Source organism: Takifugu flavidus, chromosome 1, assembly GCF_003711565.1.
Source record: "Takifugu flavidus isolate HTHZ2018 chromosome 1, ASM371156v2, whole genome shotgun sequence".
Lineage (NCBI taxonomy): Eukaryota > Metazoa > Chordata > Actinopteri > Tetraodontiformes > Tetraodontidae > Takifugu > Takifugu flavidus.
The window spans coordinates 11,334,723-11,355,264 of NC_079520.1; the positions used below are offsets into that span (position 1 = coordinate 11,334,723).

Below are 20,542 nucleotides of genomic sequence, written 5' to 3' on the forward strand. Positions count from 1 at the left end.
GCTCTCTGGCTGGGCTGCTGCCACCATACCTCATGGCCGTCTCATCATTTTGGTTTGGGTTTCTCAATAAAATATTAGATGATTTGATCGTTCTGTGTGCTGACTCCCTCTATTTGTTACAACTTTGAGCCAAGTCGTAACAAATGGGGGCTCGTCCGGGATTTTGAAAATCCCTGAAGAAATGGTTGTTTTCTTGGCAGTTGATGTTTGCCAGGTTAAACGTAAAAGTTGGAGGGAGTTTAGCATACAGTTGTGTTAAAGTTTGAGAGAGCGTTAGTGCTTTGTCCACTTATGGTTTAGAAGTTTTGGCCTGGTGTGATTCAGGGCAGGCACTAGGTGTTGGAGACACCTTTCCCGGTAGGTCTAAGGTGGTCTGGGTGACTAGACCTGTTTGTTGTTTTAGTTTGTTATTTTGGTGCACTAGTGTGGTTAGAGCGTTTGTCTCGGGGACACTTCCAGGACTGTCAAGGTGGGCTGCCAGCGTGCTGGTCGCTTAACCGAGTCACTGGGCTTTGTGTTTAATCTTCCCACCACAACTTTTGCATGAAGTCTAGGGTTTGAGTTAGCTAGTTAGCTCCCTGGTTAGGTAGGTAGCTAGGGGAAAGTTGCTCCACATGTGACTGCTGTGTGCACACCAGGTTGACTAGCTTGTTTTGTTGGTGGTGAAGGTGCTTACTTGCCTTTACGCCGGGCACAACTGTGGTTGGTTAGCGTGCTAGACTGGGGTTTATACGGTTTGAGTAATTCAGGGTACTAGCATTAGTGTTGTGGACATGCCTTCAGTAGATGAGTTCTTGCGGAGTCCAACTTGGGAGTTATTAAAGACTCTCAAGAAAGAACAACTGTTAAAAGTTGCAGAGCATTTTGATGTGGAGTGCCCTAGGCCATCACGTAAAGACACGATATTGTCTACTTTAAAGGCAAACCTGGTGCAGCAGAAGGTTTTGCCTCCAGTAGTGGGTAGTTCTCTGGAACCTCATAAACAGGTTTCTCAGGTTGAGGGGTTCGGAGCTTTAACTTTTGAGCAGCAGAAGGAACTGCTAGTATTACAGCATCAGCAGGCAGTGGAGAAGGAGGCACGGGCTAAAGAGTACGCTTTTGAACTTGAGAAGCTAAAGTGGAAAGTTCAGTTACGTGAGGCTGAATTGAAGCAAGAGCAACAGAGTTTAGAGCGTTACCGTCTCGACCTGATCAAAGATGGTAAACTTTCTGGTCCCTCTGAAGGTAGCTTGTCGGCACAGAGTACTTATTTTGATGTCGCAAGTAACTTGAGACTGGTTCCAAAATTTTCTGAAGAAGATCTTGATACTTTTTTTTTGTTGTTTGAAAGGCTGGCCAAGGCAAGGAAGTGGTCTGACTCTGAACAGACATTGCTGCTGCAATGTGTTCTGACTGGAAAAGCTCAAGAAGCCTTTTCTGCGTTAAGTATGGCTGACAGTGAAAACTATAACTCTGTGAAGATTGCAGTTTTAAAAGCTTACAAGTTGGTGCCAGAAGCATATCGACAAAAATTTAGAACTTCTAGAAAACAACATGATAAAACATATGTGGAGTTTGTTAGGGAGTTAACTACTCTCTTTAATCGTTGGCGAATTGCATCTGGAGTAGAGACCTTTCCACAATTGTGTGAACTTATTTTGTTAGAACAATTCAAATTTACTCTTCCAGAGCGTATAACTACATTTCTGGCGGAGCATAAGGTAAAGAGTGCATCAGAGGCTGCAGTTTTAGCAGATGAATATGCCTTGACTCACAAGATCCGGGGAAACTGGAGTCGTAGAGACATGCCTTCCAGTACTCAGAAAATGGACGGTTTGGGTTTGGAATTGGAAGTTGATTTGCCCAAGAGTGGTGGTATTCATGAGAAGCAGTACCAGGGTAGAACTTGTAATTACTGTTTGGGACAAGGTCATTGGAAGAGGGAATGTCCAGTGTTGAAGTCGAACAGCAGGTTCTACCAGGGAGTCCGTCCTGAAAAACCTGTGGCTTTGGCTGTGTCAGTTCGTGCTGCTGGTAAGGCTGGGGCAATAGCTGCTGTGAAACGGCATACTAACTCCATGGTGGTTGCCCCTGACCTACCTGTGGTGTCAGGGTTAGACGAGTCTGACTTTAGGTCAGTCGACCCAGGGTATTGTTCCTATGTCTCCCAAGGTTTTGTGTCCTTGGTGGGAAGTGGGAAACGGGTACGTGTTAACATTTTAAGGGATTCGGGTGCTTTGGATTCGTTTATTCTGGAGTCAGTGCTGCCGTTTTCCTCGGACAGTGACACTGGCAGTTGTGTTAAAGTAAGGGGGATGGGTCCAAATGTTTTGACTGTTCCTTTACATAAGTTATCTCTATCTTCAAATCTAGTGCAGGGTGAGGTTTCACTTGGGGTGTGTTCAGAGCTGCCTATAGCAGGAATACATGTGATCTTGGGAAATGACTTGGCCAGGACTCATGTGCAGGGTGGTGCACTGCTTATCCCTGAAGGGGTTACTAGGTCTGATACTGTGGAGCCCGGTAGTGGGAAGCATACAGACTCAGCAGTTTACCCAGTGGGGGTAGTCACTCGAGCTCAGAGCCGTTCTGGTTCTGAAACAGAGGGGAAAGACAAGCTGAGAAATTGTTCACGTTTTCCATTGTTTGACCCTTTGTTGTCTGTCACTCGCAGTGAGTTAATACAGGAGCAGGAAGAGGACTCCTCCTTGCAGGAAGTGTTTCATCAGGTCCGATCAGAGGGTGAGTTGGAGAATACCGTTCAAGGGTATTTTTTAGAAGAAGGTTTGTTATTGCGAAAGTGGGTACCCCAGGGGGAGAATTTTGTTGGCGAACCCATTTTTCAGGTGGTAGTTCCAATTAAATTCAGAAGTGCAGTTTTGCAGACAGCTCATAATGCAGGGGCTGGACATTTAGGGGTAAGGAAAACATATGATAAAGTGCTACGTTATTTCTACTGGCCCAGACTAAAAAGGGATGTGTCAGCTCACATTAAAACATGTCATATATGTCAAATCACAGGTAAGCCAAACCAATCCATCAAGCCAGCTCCTTTGTGTCCGGTACAGGCAGACAGTCAGCCTTTTGAACGTCTACTGATTGACTGTGTTGGCCCTTTGCCCAAGTCTAAGGCAGGTAGCATGTATTTGCTAACAGTGATGTGCTTAAGTACACGATATCCTGCCGCTTACCCTTTGCGCAACATTACCACAAAAGCGGTGGTCAAAGCATTGTCCCAGTTCATTTCTGTATTCGGCATTCCAAAAGTCATTCAAAGTGATCAAGGGACAAATTTCACTTCACATATGTTTGCTGAAATTTTGAAACAGTTACATGTCAAACATGCTCTGTCTTCTCCATACCATCCTCAAAGCCAGGGAGCTATTGAGCGTTTTCATCAGACCCTGAAGTCCCTGTTACGCTCTTATTGTTTAGAGCTTGACTGAGATTGGGAGGAGGGGTTGCCCTGGTTAATGATGGCTGCAAGAGAGGTTACTCAAGAAAGTACCGGGTTCAGCCCAAATGATTTGGTGTTTGGACACGCAGTGCGGGGCCCATTGGCGGTCCTGCATGATGAGTGGAAAAAAACTTCTCCACCTACAAATTTGACAGATTATGTAAATGGGTTTAGAAGACGTTTGTATGAAGTGGTAAAATTGGCAAAAGCAAACTTGGAAAAGTCCCAGAGGAAAATGAAAGGGCTATTTGACCGTAGAGTAGAAAAGCGGGTCTTTAGCCCCGGTGACCAGGTGTTGGCACTTCTTCCTCTGGTGGGTTCTCCTTTTCAGGCAAAATTTTCAGGCCCTTATGTTGTTGTAAGGCAGAGCTCGGATCAGAATTACATCATTGCAACGCCTGATCGTAGGAAGAAGTCACAGCTTTGCCATGTAAACCTGTTGAAACCTTATTACGCCCTTCCGTCTGTGCCTAGGGGTACACTGGGGGAAAGACCAGTGGCAGTGGCAGCCTCAGTGGGAAACTCTGACCCTGTGTCTGAATGGGTAGGGGGTGAAAAGGAGGATGTGAATGTTCCTGATGATAGCATGTTGCAGGGCCGTCTTAGGAACTCCGAGTCTCTTAGTAAGTTAGAGATGTTGTTGGATCATTTGCCTGAGACTCGGAGGAATCAGATAATTGAACTGATACATTCTTTCCCTTCTTTGTTTTCGGACACTCCCTCTCGTACTCATTTAGTTGAGCATGACATAGATGTAGGAGATGCTCACCCTATTCGGCAACGTTTTTATCGCGTTTCACCGAAGAAACGTGAACAGCTTGAGACAGAGGTAAGGTACATGTTAGAGCATGACATTGCGGTGCCCTCTAGTTCAAGTTGGGCTTCACCATGTTTGCTGGTGGTTAAACCAGATAATACTTTTAGACCATGTACTGATTTTCGCAAAGTGAACAAGATCACTAAACCTGACTCTTTTCCATTACCACGGATGGAGGATTGTGTAGATCAGGTTGGTTCGGCAAAATTTGTCAGTAAATTTGACCTTTTGAAGGGTTATTGGCAAGTGCCCTTGTCAAAGCGTGCACAGGACGTTGCTTCATTCATAACCTCTTCAGGGCTTTATTCATATAAAGTTATGCCATTTGGGTTACGAAATGCACCAGCTACCTTTCAGAGATTAATGAATACAGTAGTGGCCGGCTTGGATGGCTGCGCGGTGTACTTGGATGATGTTGTCATCTATAGTGACACATGGGAAAACCATCTACAGCACATCAAAGCTTTGTTTGACCGTCTTGAGTGGGCAAATCTGACAATAAATCTAGCTAAGTGTGAGGTTGCCAGGGCTACTGTAACTTACTTAGGAAAGGTGGTGGGTCAGGGGCACGTTCGTCCAGTTAGAGCCAAAGTGTTGGCCATTGATCAGTTTTCCCCACCAACAACTAAAAAAGAACTCATGCGTTTTTTGGGCATGGTAGGCTATTATCGGGCATTTTGTAGGAACTTTTCTACTGTGGTTGCCCCTCTTACTAGTCTCCTTAGTGAAAAGGCAAAGTTTGAGTGGTCACCCCTGTGTCAGCAAGCTTTTGAAGAGGTTAAGCTTGTGATTTCCTCTGCCCCTGTGTTGGCCGCTCCTAGAATGGGAGAGCCTTTTAAGCTGCAGGTGGATGCCAGCAAGTTGGGGGCTGGGGCAGTACTGTTGCAGATAGGTGAGGATGAGATAGACCACCCAGTCAGCTTCTTTTCCCGAAAGTTCAATTCTTACCAGTTGAACTATTCTATTGTGGAGAAGGAAGCGTTGGCATTAATATGGGCCTTGCAGCATTTTGAAGTCTATGTAGGGGGGGGAGTGGAGCCACTGGTAGTTTACACTGATCACAACCCTCTCACATTCCTCCATTCTTTGCAGAATCCAAACCAACGACTCATGAGATGGTGTCTTTTCCTGCAGCCATACAACTTAGACATCCGCCATATAAAGGGGGCAGAGAATGTCCTGGCAGATGCGCTGTCTAGGGCACTGCCTAGTTGAAATTTTGTGTTCTGTTTGCCTTAATCTCTTGGTTTTTCCCTGTCCTTCTTGCTCTGTTTCTTTAAGGGGTCAAAATTGCCCAGGCAGGAGGAGCGGAACTGGGTTAAGCCGAGCACAGGAGTGGTGCCAGTCTGGACCTGTTCCTTATGGGGGGGGGTGTGACGGCCCGCCCATGTGTTTTGTTTTGTTTACCCAGAGACTGGGTGGGTCGTCAGTGAGACTGGTTTCACCTGCAAGCTGGGAGGAGCCAGAGGGCATAAAAGGGGCGGTTCTCCTTTGTCTCTCTCTGGCTGGGCTGCTGCCACCATACCTCATGGCCGTCTCATCATTTTGGTTTGGGTTTCTCAATAAAATATTAGATGATTTGATCGTTCTGTGTGCTGACTCCCTCTATTTGTTACGACTTTGAGCCAAGTCGTAACAAGAGGAATTAACTTGTCTGCTTCTGTGAATAATCATTCCAAATCAAACATACAAGCCCCCAAATGACAAACCATTACCTTTAAAGGTTTTCCTTAAAAACACTTCACACACACAAAAACGATGTTTCTGAATTCAAACACCATGATCATTTGCAAAGTAGGAAGGATCTCTCATCCTGTTAGGGACTTTTAGTACAGTTGTTAAATAAATCTCAAAGTGTCCAATGAACCCTAAACCAACACTGAACCCTTAACATAATTTGCATTTATTCTTTAGGTTAATCTTGAATGTGTTTTAGGGTAAGGGAGCGAGCATCTGCATATTTTATTGTAAAGACGTTACAGTGATCCCTCGCTATATCGCGTTTCATCTTTCACGGCTTCACTGCTTCACGGATTTTTTTTGCGAGTCGTTCATAGCAGTTCTCAAATATAATCGAAGGTGGCATATCCGTTTATAAAAATCTTCTTGCTCAGAAAAAGAGAGCGCCAACAACTACCCAAAACAATGGTCTTCTCTCGGAGAAAGACTCCTGCGCCTTCAGTAGAAACAGACGCTCCAGCGGAGCGGAGTCAGGACGCAGAGGCACAGCTGGGACTGAAATACGCGAGTGACAATGTTTCCAACCTTGTATTACTATATTAAAATTATTGTTTTAAACAAATTTTGGGCTTTAAAACAGGTTTTGATTTTTGGTTTCATTCTATAGGTTAGTATTGCATTGTAAAATAATTTAAAAAAATAAAGCTGACTACTTCACGGATTTCACTTTTCGCGTGTTATTTTTTGGAACGCAACTCCCGCGATAAACGAGGGATCACTGTATAATCATTATTTGGTATGAATGAACCAAACGCCTGGATGAGCACACAATGAACTTTTATTGGTGTCATGGGATTGAAACAGCGCCAGTGCTTCAGTCGTGCTCTTCAGAGGTTGCTATGGCTTCAGTTGTCCACCAGATGTCACCATCACTGAAGTCTTGAAGCTTTGAATCTTGTTGGGCTCAATTGTTACGAAAGCCTCGGCGCTTCATGAAGCTTCACTTGCCCACCACTAGTAGCAACAGAAAAGCGAACTAAAAATCACCATGAAATGGGAAAAACCATCGGGAAAATGTACAACTGACAACAGTGACAAGGCACTGACAAAACTTACTACGCTGGAGAATAACAAGGGATAACATGAGGCGAAGAGCTGGAGCTCTGTGGGCTGGAGCTCTGTGTGGGCTGGATTGTCCACATGCTGAAACATGTGGAACAATCCGGCACCAGAGACAAAGAGGCTGAAGTAGGAGCCAATTAGGCAGAAGGAGCTGCAGGAGTGCCAGAGGCTCAGCTCCCAGAGATCAGCCCGCCCCTAAATGCTGCTCCTGCAGGTAGAGGAGGAGGTGAGAAGTCTGAGGGACAAGCAAAACAGAACCACAACAGAGGACATGATCAGCACGCTCAGATTTCTCCCACTGAGAAAACGCTAATGTCAGTGAACAGAACCACGTGTGGACCAGAAGCCGGACTCAGACCTCTTCAGCTGTACTTTTTTATTGCTGCTTCAACAGAGGTGGAACTTTGGATCATTAAACTGATTCTATGTTACATGAACCCTTTAATGACAGCAATCTAAGTAAATTTCAATCAAAATACAGAAAAGCATAAATATTTAAGACAGAAAAGGAAAAACCACCGTTGTACTTGTAACTAGTATTTAACACCTCAAACGGCCGTTCTGTTCTGAAGGCCTATAGACCGTAGATTGAATTGAGCCTCTCCACGTAGTGACTCCTCTTCCTGTTCTCTGGCCAACTGGTTGTTCTCATCTGTGGTTCTGTGGTCACCTGCAGAGACAAGAGACGTGACACTAAATGTATGTGCTTCCTGAGAGACAGAAGTAAAGAACTAAAGCTTCTAAAATATATGAATAACCACTGACCTCCCCTCCTGAACCAGGTTCAAACTGATCCTCTATTGCAGGGGTGGGGAACCTCCGGCCTCTGGGCCGTATACGGCACGAGACCATTTCTACCGACCGGCCCGCCACGCAATAAGATTTTTATATTTTATATGTGCACTTATACAGTGGGACCGTTCGCTAAACTCCGCGAGCTGCGAGTAGCAGCGGTAGCGTATTTTTGCCTTTCGTATCCTGAAATTTCTTTTGTAACGAGGAAATATTTTCCCGTTTTCTGAGATAAAACAGACAGTTATGTTATGTCCGAGTCAAGGTCAGGGTCAGTGAACACAGCATGTGATGTACGTAGTGGGCTGGACTGATTGACACGGACGAAAAATGCTTAGCGAAACACGCTAAACTCGACGAGTTGAAAGGACAGATGAGTTTGGATAAAATTAACGCTCTTCGCAGGAGTTTGGAGGCTCAACAAGCAGCTTTCACACGACCATGTACCGACAGAGAGAATATTACGCGTGCAAGTTTTGTGGTGAGTGAATTAATAGCCACGAAGCTGAAACCTCACGCCGAAGGAGAGCTCGTGAAGGAGTGGCTCGTAGCCGCCGCTGAGGCGCTCGTGCCGTACAAAGTAAAATTGTTTCAAAGTGTGAATTTTTTTTCGTGAATAACTATTGAACTAAGACATATATTATGATTCCAGTGGCTAACGGTATGTTTTTATGGTCAAGGAATCTAAATATGTAGTCAAAGTATATGTGGGACTAATATTTATGGTGGAAATCACAATATGCCAGGAATTGTTGCGCTTGGCGGAGGTCTGCGCTCTCCGAGTGCTTTCTAGTTATTATTATTGTCTTTATCTTTCTTTTTCATTTATTTTCTTGATTATCTTGTTGTATTGCAGTTTTTGTGAGTAGAGGCCTCGAACAGGCCCTTACGGGTCTCTTGCCTCAACTCTGCATCTCTTTTTATTGTTTTGTATGATCATGAAAACGTATTTTACTTGTCATTTTATTCTATTTTGGTGATTTTATATGCATGTGTGCTAAATAAATAATTCAAACTCAAATGCAGCAATCATCAGACTTGGTAACACAGTGGTTATAGACTTTTTTTTTTTTGTCTTTTTTTTTGCATCCCTAGGTATGTGTTCATAATAGTATGGCCCTCGGAGGACTTTATAAAAATTGAAATGGCCCTCGATATGAAAAGGGTTCCCCACCCCTGCTCTACTGGATTCTTTGACAACACACGTTTTCTGAAGAGACAGAAAGTGACAATTCCATCTATTAGTGATACACTTAACTGCTGGACAGACAGTTGCAGAGTTTCCAGCTGATTCTACACTCACTTTTCACACATATGGACTCAAATGCAACCATTTAATCAGCAAATCAAATCACAGGAAATCACAGTAGAAAGTATTTCTCCCTCATATTTTCCCTTTATATCATATTTTGCATGATAAATGAGTATCATAAAAACAAACTAGAAGAATTAATGTTGACCATCTAAACAGATGCAATGTTTGTGGTTAAACAAATACTCAATTGAACCGAGTATTTATGCACCTTTGGTTGCAATACTGAGTTTGTGTTGATGCTTCCGGATGAGGTTTGCACGTCTACACATGATTATTTTACTCCACTATGATAAAACTGTCGGCTTTTTTACAGACAAGTTCTCTTTTCAAACACATTGACCTTGTTTCATCCAGTCTGATCTGGTCAGTGGTTTTGAGTGCGACCACCTACAGAGACAAGAAATGACACCAAAGGTCCAGACAACTACACACCGCTGGAGTCACCAGAAAGAAACGTGAAACAATCAAAAGTCTCTGATGACAGAAGTGAAAGAAGTTAAATTCATGCTAAAACCTTGCAAATAAAGCACGTTTTTGCACGTTTAAAATTGGATTTTTAAATATATAACACTTCACAGAACACATTTGTAAACAGTAAAATTTCATGAACCAGCTCCAAAAGCTGTATTTTTACAGATAAAAACTACAGCCAGTTTATCAAAGTATACATGGATGCATCCAAATCCAATGAATCACTGAATATTTAGCGGTGTACACAGGTGAGCCAGTGGACTCTAGATGGTATTGGATAAGAGAAATCAGACCAAGTAATGTCCTCGTGGAGTCAGATTCTGGTAGTGCATTGGTCAGCATTAAACACAACCAGTCAGAATCTAGACAAGATATAATATTGGAGATATCACGTAAGCTACAAGGAACAAAGAGAGCAGAAGTAGAGGCTAAAATCATTTAGGTCCCAGCACAGAGGAATTACAGGCAATGAAACGTCGAGTAGGTGAGGCAAGAGTGCAACAAGAAAAGAATCAAAATCAAAATCTGTCACATATAGTAAAGATGAGATTAAACATATAGTCAGAAATTAACAAGAAGTAGCAGAAGCATTGGGATGAAGTGTCCCAGCTCAGCCCCCGTAGAGAGCAGGAAGAACGTATCCAGGAAGAGGGTTACTGGGGACTCCCAGCTGGGACAGTTATCATTACATTCAGGTTTGAGTCAGTCTTCCATCATGATACTCGTGGAATAATAACAGGTTCCACACTCAGACTTAGACTTAAAAGCTTCCTCTTTTAAAAAGTTTAATGTCACTAATTCTGTAGTTGCAGTTACTATCCTAGACAGACAAATGATCATACTTAGGGGGTCATCTAATTATTAGGTTAAAATCTAGGTTATGCTGCTATAGGCCGAGGCTGCCGGGGTCCAAAACATGATTAAAAAATTATATCATCCAAAAATATAATCCAATAATTGCTGTGTAATTCTGACATCAAATACTATCCAACTTCCAAAGAATAGTTTGATTTTCACAAAAATGAACAGTTTTAATTGATATTTTTGTTGTCAGACAAGCTCTCACAACCAAACAGGACTACTGGGCCCCGCTGCCTTTTCATCAAACTCCCTCATATCCTTGCCACTCTGTCACCTTTAAAGCCAAAACTCCTCTTTTTTGTTCTCTCTTTCTCCCAACTGATTTGTAGAACTCCCTTAGTAGGATCACCTCTTAAATTAATCCAGTAATCAGCAGGTCGTTGCTTCCTCCTCAGCCACAGTGGCATTTCTCCTGCCTCCACCTGGAGCGTGAACACAGGTGAAGTGTTGGCAGGCACATTCCAAGTGTTCGTGCCTGGATCATATCCATCTATCCAGTTAGTACTGATTGGTGTTCCATAAACTGTGCTCCCATAGTTTATTCAAGACCTCATCAAACTATGTCATGGATATAAAATCAGTGAAAAGAAATATCACCACTTTTTTTTTACATGTATTTACCACCTGACTGATCCCTCCAGCTCAGCCTCTGATCAAAGTAAATACCAAGGAAATGGAAACTCTCAAGCCTTTCTAACACATTCCCATCCATCTTTGAATTGCACTCTCCAATCATCTTCTTGTAAAGAACATCACTTTTGTCGATTCAGATGAAAACATAAAACTTCATTTATTCCCCATCTTTCAATAATAGCCCCATAACATCGGAGTATTTGTGAATATATTGTTTATCATTTATGACAATAAGTAGGGCATTTCACGCTCCTCAGCAGTGTACCATTTTCAGTGGAGTATCGCCTTAATAACTCTGCTCTGACCCTCACTGAGAGTTCTCATTTAAAAAGAACCCAATAAAACATGAATAATGGCTCCATTGATCAGAGTCGTTGGGAATGTGGCCTTCAAACTGGGTGAGTGGCTCCAGCACCAGGAACATCTGAGATCTCTGTCCAGAAGAGGGCAGCACTAGGAACAGCTAAGATACGGTGCAGCAGCCTCAAGTTCCCAGGCCTCTGGTCGAGGACGAGAGGAGGAAGAGAGCACCCCAGAGAAAATGGAGGATTGGGGGATTTTCTCTACTGTACATAAAGATGGAGACAACATCAAAGTAAAAGTGTGATTTATGAGTGATGCAGTTTAGTCATACAAACACGTGAAAATCAACTGTTAAATAACAGTCACAAATCACCATTTTTAAAAAGCATAACTAAAAATCATTGAATTCAAAACATGCCAATTCATGAAGTTTATAAAGAAGAATCTTCTGTTGGCCTCTTCAGGGGCAGGTGCCTTCTGCTTTTGACAACAGCCTGTATTTGACGTGACTTTGGTGCTGTGGAGGAACCATCTAGACACACATTGGAAATAAACTTAGGACTCAAAAGAAAGAAACAATAAATATTTTACAATTTTGTGACAATTATATTATAAAAGTTCTTCTGACCTCTCTCACAGGTGCACGAGACTGGACATAATTTAGGGTCTGGCTACTGAAGAAGTCCTGCTCTGTGGTTTTGGTCCATCTTTGAATATGACAATGATGATTATTATGAGGATCAGATTATTTTAACAATAAGATGATGCATGACTTTCCAGACTTCACATAGAGGTTTTAACTGCTATTAATAAATATTTAGTGATTTCAGACGACAGAGATGAAACCATTAAAAGAAGAATAAGCTGAGCAGGGTTGTGGGCGGTCCAGTTCAGTGGTGAAAGTTCTGATTTAAAGGAGAGGCCAAACAACCTCTATAAATACAGAGGAGAGCCCAGACTTCAGGACAGGACTCAGCTCTTTTCTTGCAATGAAGCCAAAATCAGTCGTCTGACCCAACTGAATCTGCCCTCATGCACCAACGCTGCTGCTACACCGTCTTCATTTATCATCACCTCCAGCAAGACTGACACACAGGAGAGCTGAAAGCTGTCATATGGACTCACCTCCAGAGGCAGACAGTCAGAGCGAGGACACACACCAGTAATGCAGGAACACACACGAGGAGATATAGAAATTTCCCCACTGGGTTAGAACTGCCTTCTGCACAAAACCATGTGTGAAAGGATTAAAACATCAGTGAGAGCTTTAAACAGATGAGTAGCTCTGTCTTCATCTCTGCCTACCTTCACCTTCAGGTCCCTCAGACACAAGTAAATTCCACACAATCCTCCTGACACCAGTGAGACCTGATGCAATGCAACGGTAGTATCCTGCATCATCAGGCTGAGCATTCAGAAGCTTTAATGTTGACTGGGAATTAGTGTCAATGTTCATTTGTAATCGATCAGGAGGCAAATCTGAGAATTTCCTTTTTGTCGAATGTTGATAAGCAAAGATTAATTTGTCTTTATACCACTCGGTGAGTGTTATATTTTTTATAGTTACGTTGCAGTTGAGGGTGACAGTTTCTCCTCTCACCACTGTTAAATTTCTCTGCTCAGGTGGAATCACCCCTAAGAGTGAAGGAAACAACCAGTCAGTAAACCTGAAATTAAATGCAGATGAACACAGACAGCACAGACAATCATCTCTACTGCACCTGCAAAGACTTTCCACATGAACAGCTGCAGAATGAAGAGCAGAGCTGCCGGGTTCAGATGAAACATGCTGTTCCTCAGAGAGACAAAGTCAGAATGCATCTCTCACTCAGCCTTTGAAGGATTCTACACTCTTTAAGTAAAGGAAGTGATATTTTAACTTACGACTCACAAGTCACGTGACGGTAAAAGTTTCCAGAGCACTTGTGGTCAATGTTTAACATGTTGGTGACAAACAAGAGGGAAACAATATTTTATAAATAATGAATAAATGTTGTTTATTTCTGTTCCACAACAAGGGAGTCAGGGCTGATGGGCGGTGGAAGGGAGAACAGAACTGAAGCAGGAGGCCAGGAGTGATTGGTTGGTTGGAGAGACAAGAGCACAAAAGGGATCAAGAACAAACTGGCAAAGGATGGAGAAGGAGCTGGGGGGGGGGGGGGGGGGGGGGGGGGCATGACCCTGGATCAGAGGGAGGCAGCAGAAAGGATGTAAACCAAGTATTTAAAGAAAAACCCGGGACTTATTTTTACGATGAACCAAAGATGAGCTGGGAGAGCTGGAGGAAGACGGCAGGGTTTCTGTAGGTTGAGCCACCAGGCCCAGGAGCCCCGCTGAGGGCGCACAACCTACTACCACAGCCAGCTGGAAGACTAAGCAAACACACAAGACAACCTGCAGAATGCCATCGGCACACCAAGGGCTGTCATAGTGGTGGTCCTGAGGAGAACCGAGCCCAGCCAGGGAAAACCTGAGGGAGAGCTGAAGGAGGGATCAAGCACACAAGGTATAGTCCACTTAGTTACATTGAGGATGTTACGTTCGAGTTAAGGAGGCCAGGACCCAGATGCAGAGTGTAAAACAAAAAGTTCTTTATTGCCAAAAAATGCAAAGAGAGACAGTTCTCAGAATGAAGGATCGAATCAAGTAACAACAAAAAACTCTAAGGAAGCAGCAACTAGTGATGGGCAAATGATACCGAGGCTTTGGAGCTTGTGTCCCTCTTCCTGAAGCGGAGTGATTCGAAACACCGGTGTCACGTGACCGAAGACGTTTGAAGCTTCGAACGTCATCGCTGCTTCGCTTCACGCTTCATTGCTTCAAAATGTTTCGAAGCCTTTCATTGGCTCAGTCTTTCAGTGCGTGTCATTGGCTCATGGAGTTTCAACGCATTCTGAGACAGATTTGAGTGGTTTGATGGCATACCAGCTATATCAGAAGCATTATTATGCTTTAAAATTGTTGGGTTGTGAGGAGATAGAGACTTGGAGAGTGAGAGTGAGAGTATTTTGGCAAGTTTCATGGAGAGTACCACCAATAAGTGACGTTCTAAAGTTTGGGATCATTTTGATCTCATAGCACCAAATAAGGTATAATGCAGTTCATAGCGTACATTTTATGTTTCCATAATTGAATTGTATTTTTATTTTTAAATGGATCTCAAAATTACAATTGCTTGTAGGTGCGGTGTTTGCAATGCACACAAGAGTTGTCTCACAGCAACAACACATCATCTATGCTGAGACACTTGCGTGCTCGGCATGACGACAATCATGACCCTGTCAACACTGGAAATCCTGACAGTAAACAGAAATCTGTCCAGGTACGGGAGGCTGACTCCATCGCCACTTTTAAGATCAGACTTAAAACCTACCTCTTTGAAAAAGCTTATTGTTAATTCTGTAGTTCCAGTTACTATCATAGACAGACAGATGATCATACTTAGGGGGTCATCTAATCGTTAGGTCACATCTTAGCTATGCTGTTGTAGGCCGAGGCTGCCGGGGTCCGGAAACATGATCACCTGACAGGCCTCTGTCACCCCACTGGGTCATGGTTTCCTCTCTCCTCTCCTTTCCTCTCCTCATCAAGCAGACTAGTTATGCTGATTCTTGTGTAGTTTTTCTGCCCCCCCCCCTTCTATTTATTGACAGGTATCGCCGCCTTTGGAGCTGCATAATGACCTCCGGCCCCGCTGAAGTGATTGTATAGTGTATTCTTGTGTGTGTTTCTGTGCTCTGTGCCTCTCCTCTCCTCTCCTCTCTCTACCCAGCCGGCCATCAGCAGGAGGGTCCCCCTACATGAGCCTGGTCCTGCTCAAGGTTTCTTCCTGTTAAAGGGGAGTTTTTCCTTGCCACTGTTGCTTGTCTGGGGTCAGGCCCTGGGATTCTGGAAAGCGCTTTGAAACAATTTTGATTGTATAAGACGCTATATAAATAAAGATTGATTTGATTTGATATATACCTTGTTACGACTTGGCTCAAAGTTGTAACAAAATAGAGGGAATCAGCACACAGAACGATCAAATCATCTAACTATTTTATTGAAAAACCCAAACCAAAATGATGAGACGGCCATGAGGTGTGGTGGCATCAGCCCAGCCAGCGCCCGAGACAAAGGAGAACCGCCCTTTTTATGTCCTCTGGCTCCTCCCAGCTCGCAGGTGAAACCAGTCTCACTGACGACCCACCCAGTCTCTGGGTAAACAAAACAAAACACCTGGGCGGGCCGTCACACCCCCCCCCCCATAAGGAAAAGGTCCAGAATGGCACCACTCCTGTGCTCGGCTTAACCCATTTCTACTCCTCCTGACTGAGCAACTTTGACCCCTTAAAGAAACAGAGCAAGAGTGACAGGGAAAAACCAAGGGATTAAGGCAAACAGAACACAAAATTTTAACTAGGCAGTGCCCTAGACAATGCATCTGCCAGGACATTCTCTGCCCCCTTTATATGGCGGATGTCTAAGTGGTACGGCTGCAGGAAAAGACACCATCTCATGAGTCGCTGATTTTGGATTCTGCAAAGAATGGAAAAGAGTCAGGTTTAGTGATCTTGTTCACTTTGCGAAAATCAGTACATGGCCTAAAAGTATGATCTGGTTTAACCACCAGCAAACCTGGTGAAGTCCAACTTGAACTAGAGGGCACTGCAATGTCATGCTCTAACATGTACTTTACCTCTGACTCAAGCTATCCATGTTTCTTCGGTGAAACGCAATAAAAACGTTGCCGAATAGGTTGAGCATCTCCTACATCTATGTCATGCTTAATTAAGTGAGTACGAGAGGGAGTGTCCGAGAACAAGGAAGAGAAAGAACGTATCAGTTCAATTAGCATATCAGACAAATGATCCAACAACCTGTGTAACTTACTAAGAGACTCAGAGTTCCTAAGACGGCCCTGCATGATGCTATCATCAGGAACCTTCACATCCTCCTTTTCACCCCCTACCAATACAGACATAGGGTCAGAATTACCCACTGAGGCTGCCACTGCTCTTTCCCCCAGTGTACCATTAGACAAAGACGGAAGGGCGTAATAAGGTTTACATGGCAAAGCTGTGACTTCTTCCTACGATCAGGCGTTGCAATGATGTAATTCTGATCCGAGATCTGCCTTACAACAACATAAGGGCCTGCAAATTTCACCTGAAAGGGCGAACCCACCAAAGGAAGAAGTGCCAACACTTGGTCACCGGGGCTAAAGACCCGCTTTTCGATTCTACGGGCAAATAACCCTTTCATTGTCCTCTGGGACTTTTCCAAGTTTGCTTTTTCTAATTTTCCCACCGTTTTAGAACCAGAACTAGAATGACTCTGAGCTCGAGTGACTACCCCCACTGGGTAAACTGCTGAGTCTGTATGCTTCCCACTACAGGGCTCCACAGTATCAGACCTAGTAACCCCTTCAGGGATAAGCAGTGCACCACCTTGCACATGAGTCCTGGCCAAGTCATTTCCCAAGATCACATGTATTCCTGCTATAGGCAGCTCTGAACACACCCCAAGTGAAACCTCACCCTGCACTAGATTAGAAGATAGAGATAACTTATGTAAAGGAACAGTCAAAACATTTGGACCCATCCCCCTAACCTTAACACAACTGCCAGTGTCACTGTCCGAGGAAAACGGCAGCACTGACTCGAGAATAAACGAGTCCAAAGCACCCGAATCCCTTAAAATGTTAACAGGTACCCGTTTCCCACTTCCCACCAAGGACACAAAACCTTGGGAGACATAGGAACGATACCCTGGGTCGACTGACCTAAAGTCAGACTCGTCTAACCCTGACGCCACAGGTAGGTCAGGGGCAACCACCATGGAGTTAGTATGCCGTTTCACAGCAGCTATTGCCCCAGCCTTACCAGCAGCACGAACTGACACAGCCAAAGCCACAGGTTTTGCAGGACGGATTCCCTGGTAGAACCTGCTGTTCGACTTCAACACTGGACATTCCCTCTTCCAATGACCTTGTCCCAAACAGTAATTACAAGTTCTACCCTGGTACTGCTTCTCATGACTACCACCACTCTTGGGCAAATCAACTTCCAATTCCAAACCCAAACCATCCATTTTCTGAGTACTGGAAGGCATGTCTCTACGACTCCAGTTTCCCCGGATCTTGTGAGTCAAGGCATATTCATCTGCTAAAACTGCAGCCTCTGATGCACTCTTTACCTTATGCTCCGCCAGAAATGTAGCTATACGCTCTGGAAGAGTAAATTTGACCTGTTCTAACAAAAGAAGTTCACACAATTGTGGAAAGGTCTCTACTCCAGATGCAATTAGCCAACGATTAAAGAGAGTCGTTAACTCCCTAACAAACTCCACATATGTTTTATCATGTTTTCTAGAAGTTCTAAATTTCTGTCGATATGCTTCTGGCACCAACTCGTAAGCCTTTAAAACTGCAATCTTCAGAGTTATAGTTTTCACTGTCAGCCATACTTAACGCAGAAAAGGCTTCTTGAGCTTTTCCAGTCAGAACACATTGCAGCAGCAATGTCTGTTCAGAGTCAGACCACTTCCTGCCTTGGCCAGCCTTTCAAACAACAAAAAAAAAGTATCAAGATCTTCTTCAGAAAATTTTGGAACCAGTCTCAAGTTACTTGCGACATCAAAATAAGTACTCTGTGCCGACAAGCTACCTTCAGAGGGACCAGAAAGTTTACCATCTTTGATCAGGTCAAGACGGTAACGCTCTAAACTCTGTTGCTCTTGCTTCAATTCGGCCTCACGTAACTGAACTTTCCACTTTAGCTTCTCAAGTTCGAAAGCGTACTCTTTAGCCCGTGCCTCCTTCTCCACTGCCTGCTGATGCTGTAATACTAGCAGTTCCTTCTGCTGCTCAAAAGTTAAAGCTCCGAACCCCTCAACCTGAGAAACCTGTTTATGAGGTTCCAGAGAACTACCCACTACTGGAGGCAAAACCTTCTGCTGCACCAGGTTTGCCTTTAAAGTAGACAATATCGTGTCTTTACGTGATGGCCTAGGGCACTCCACATCAAAATGCTCTGCAACTTTTAACAGTTGTTCTTTCTTGAGAGTCTTTAATAACTCCCAAGTTGGATTCCGCAAGAACTCATCTACTGAAGCCATGTCCACAACACTAATGCTAGTCCCCTGAATTACTCAAACCGTATAAACTTACCAAACCCCAGTCTAGCACGCTAACCAACCACAGTTGTGCCCGGCGTAAAGGCAAGTAAGCACCTTCACCACCAACACAACAAGCTAGTCAACCTGGTGTGCACACAGCAGTCACATGTGGAGCAACTTTCCCCTAGCTACCTACCTAACCAGGGAGCTAACTAGCTAACTCAATCCCTAGACTTCATGCAAAAGTTGTGGTGGGAAGATTAAACACAAAGCCCAGTGACTCGGTTAAGCGACCAGCACGCTGGCAGCCCACCTTGACAGTCCTGGAAGTGTCCCCGAGACAAACACTCTAACCACACTAGTGCACCAAAATAACAAACTAAAACAACAAACAGGTCTAGTCACCCAGACCACCTTAGACCTACCGGGAAAGGTATCTCCAACACCTAGTGCCTGCCCTGAAGCACACCAGGCCAGAACTTCTAAACCATAAGTGGACAAAGCACTAACGCTCTCTCAAACTTTAACACAACTGTATGCTAAACTCCCTCCAACTTTTACGTTTAACCCGGCAAACATCAACTGCCAAGAAAACAACCATTTCTTCAGGGATTTTCAAAATCCCGGACGAGCCCCCATTTGTTACGACTTGGCTCAAAGTTGTAACAAAATAGAGGGAATCAGCACACAGAACGATCAAATCATCTAACTATTTTATTGAAAAACCCAAACCAAAATGATGAGACGGCCATGAGGTGTGGTGGCATCAGCCCAGCCAGCGCCCGAGACAAAGGAGAACCGCCCCTTTTATGTCCTCTGGCTCCTCCCAGCTCGCAGGTGAAACCAGTCTCATGTACATGTATATGTATGTGTGTGTCTTTATTGGAGATGTTGTGTATCGTATTCATATAGCAACCATTCTCCCACAGTGTCCAGGAAACAGAAACTGGATGAGGCCTTGGTGGACATGATAGTTAAAGATGGTCGGCCTTTTTCTATCGTTGAGGGTGAAGGGTTCCAAAATTTCATTAAAATCCTGGACCCATCATACTCCATTCCAAGCCGCAAAGCTGTAAAGGCAAAGGTGGAAGCAAGGTACACTGTAGCCAAAGAGAAGGCCTTGGCAGAAATTAAGCAGACTTCAGCTGTTGGTTTGACTGCTGACATGTGGACATCAGTCAACATGGATGCGTACCTTGGTGTCACTTGCTATCATGTGTCAGACAGCCTAGATCTGGCTACTGTGCTTTTAGGTGTGCAGTATTTTCCTTTGGCCCACACAGCAGCTAATATTTCAGATGCAATTGCAAATTTGATGAAAGAGTGGGGAATCACTGAAAAAGGTCTGTGGGATGGTTACTGATGGAGCTCATAATATTGTGGCAAGTGTAACTCTTTTACATGTTAGACATATTTATTGCTTTGCCCACATGCTGAATCCCGTTGTCAAAAAAATGACTCTGTCAGACGTCTGAGCATGAGAACATGCGCAGTAGGGCCCGCAGAATGGTGGCACACTTCAAGTCCAGTTCCAAAGGGAAAGTTGTGTTCTATTCAAGCTAATATGGGCATTGAAAGCTTGTTCAAGAGGTTGAAACCAGATGGAACAGCAGTTATGCCATGCTCCATAGGCTTTATGAGCAGAGAGAACCTTTAGGGGCAGCCCTGGCATCACTTCGCACTGACTTAGTGCCTTTCACTGCTGATGACGATGCAGCAATCAACCATTGCCTGACAGTCTTAAGGCCATTCTATCAGGCAACTGTTGAGCTTTCTGAGGAAAGGAGAGTGTCAGGGTCAAAGGAAAATCCTTTAGCCAAAATGCTGAGACATGTCATTTCTGCCGAGTGTGCCCAAATGGCTCCTTGTATTGGTGCCACGCTTGCCAACCATTTGAAAAATAATTTAAATGAAAAATTCAGTGGCTTGGAAAAGTGGCAACCATCTTGGATCCACGATTTAAACAGGCTGGCTTTACTAATCAAAGCAATGCTCAGGCTGCTGTGGAAAGGCT

General features: G+C 44.0%; 2 protein-coding genes and 1 long non-coding RNA gene across 3 annotated transcripts; 1 reads left to right on the forward strand and 2 right to left on the reverse strand.

The window, feature by feature from the left end:
• The first annotated feature begins 731 nt into the window (after positions 1-731).
• LOC130534961 (uncharacterized) lies at positions 732-5,818 on the forward strand. The gene is made up of 2 exons (XM_057049695.1): positions 732-2,721; positions 5,535-5,818. Exons 1-2 carry the CDS (start codon positions 774-776, stop codon positions 5,573-5,575), a joined length of 1,989 nt encoding a protein of 662 aa, XP_056905675.1. The 5' UTR covers positions 732-773; the 3' UTR covers positions 5,576-5,818.
• Positions 5,819-6,753: 935 nt separating this feature from the next.
• Positions 6,754-7,129, reverse strand: LOC130535389 (uncharacterized). The gene is made up of 2 exons (XR_008953105.1): positions 7,050-7,129; positions 6,754-6,969 (listed from the first exon to the last, which is right to left on the reverse strand). It is a non-coding gene; the product is annotated as an uncharacterized LOC130535389 (long non-coding RNA).
• Positions 7,130-11,267: 4,138 nt separating this feature from the next.
• On the reverse strand, positions 11,268-13,309 carry LOC130535299 (WAP, Kazal, immunoglobulin, Kunitz and NTR domain-containing protein 2-like). Its single transcript, XM_057050285.1, has 5 exons — positions 13,152-13,309; positions 12,736-13,065; positions 12,556-12,652; positions 12,059-12,137; positions 11,268-11,962 (listed from the first exon to the last, which is right to left on the reverse strand). The coding sequence occupies exons 1-5, from the start codon at positions 13,249-13,251 to the stop codon at positions 11,891-11,893; spliced, it is 678 nt and encodes a 225-aa protein (XP_056906265.1). The 5' UTR covers positions 13,252-13,309; the 3' UTR covers positions 11,268-11,890.
• Positions 13,310-20,542: the final 7,233 nt, after the last annotated feature.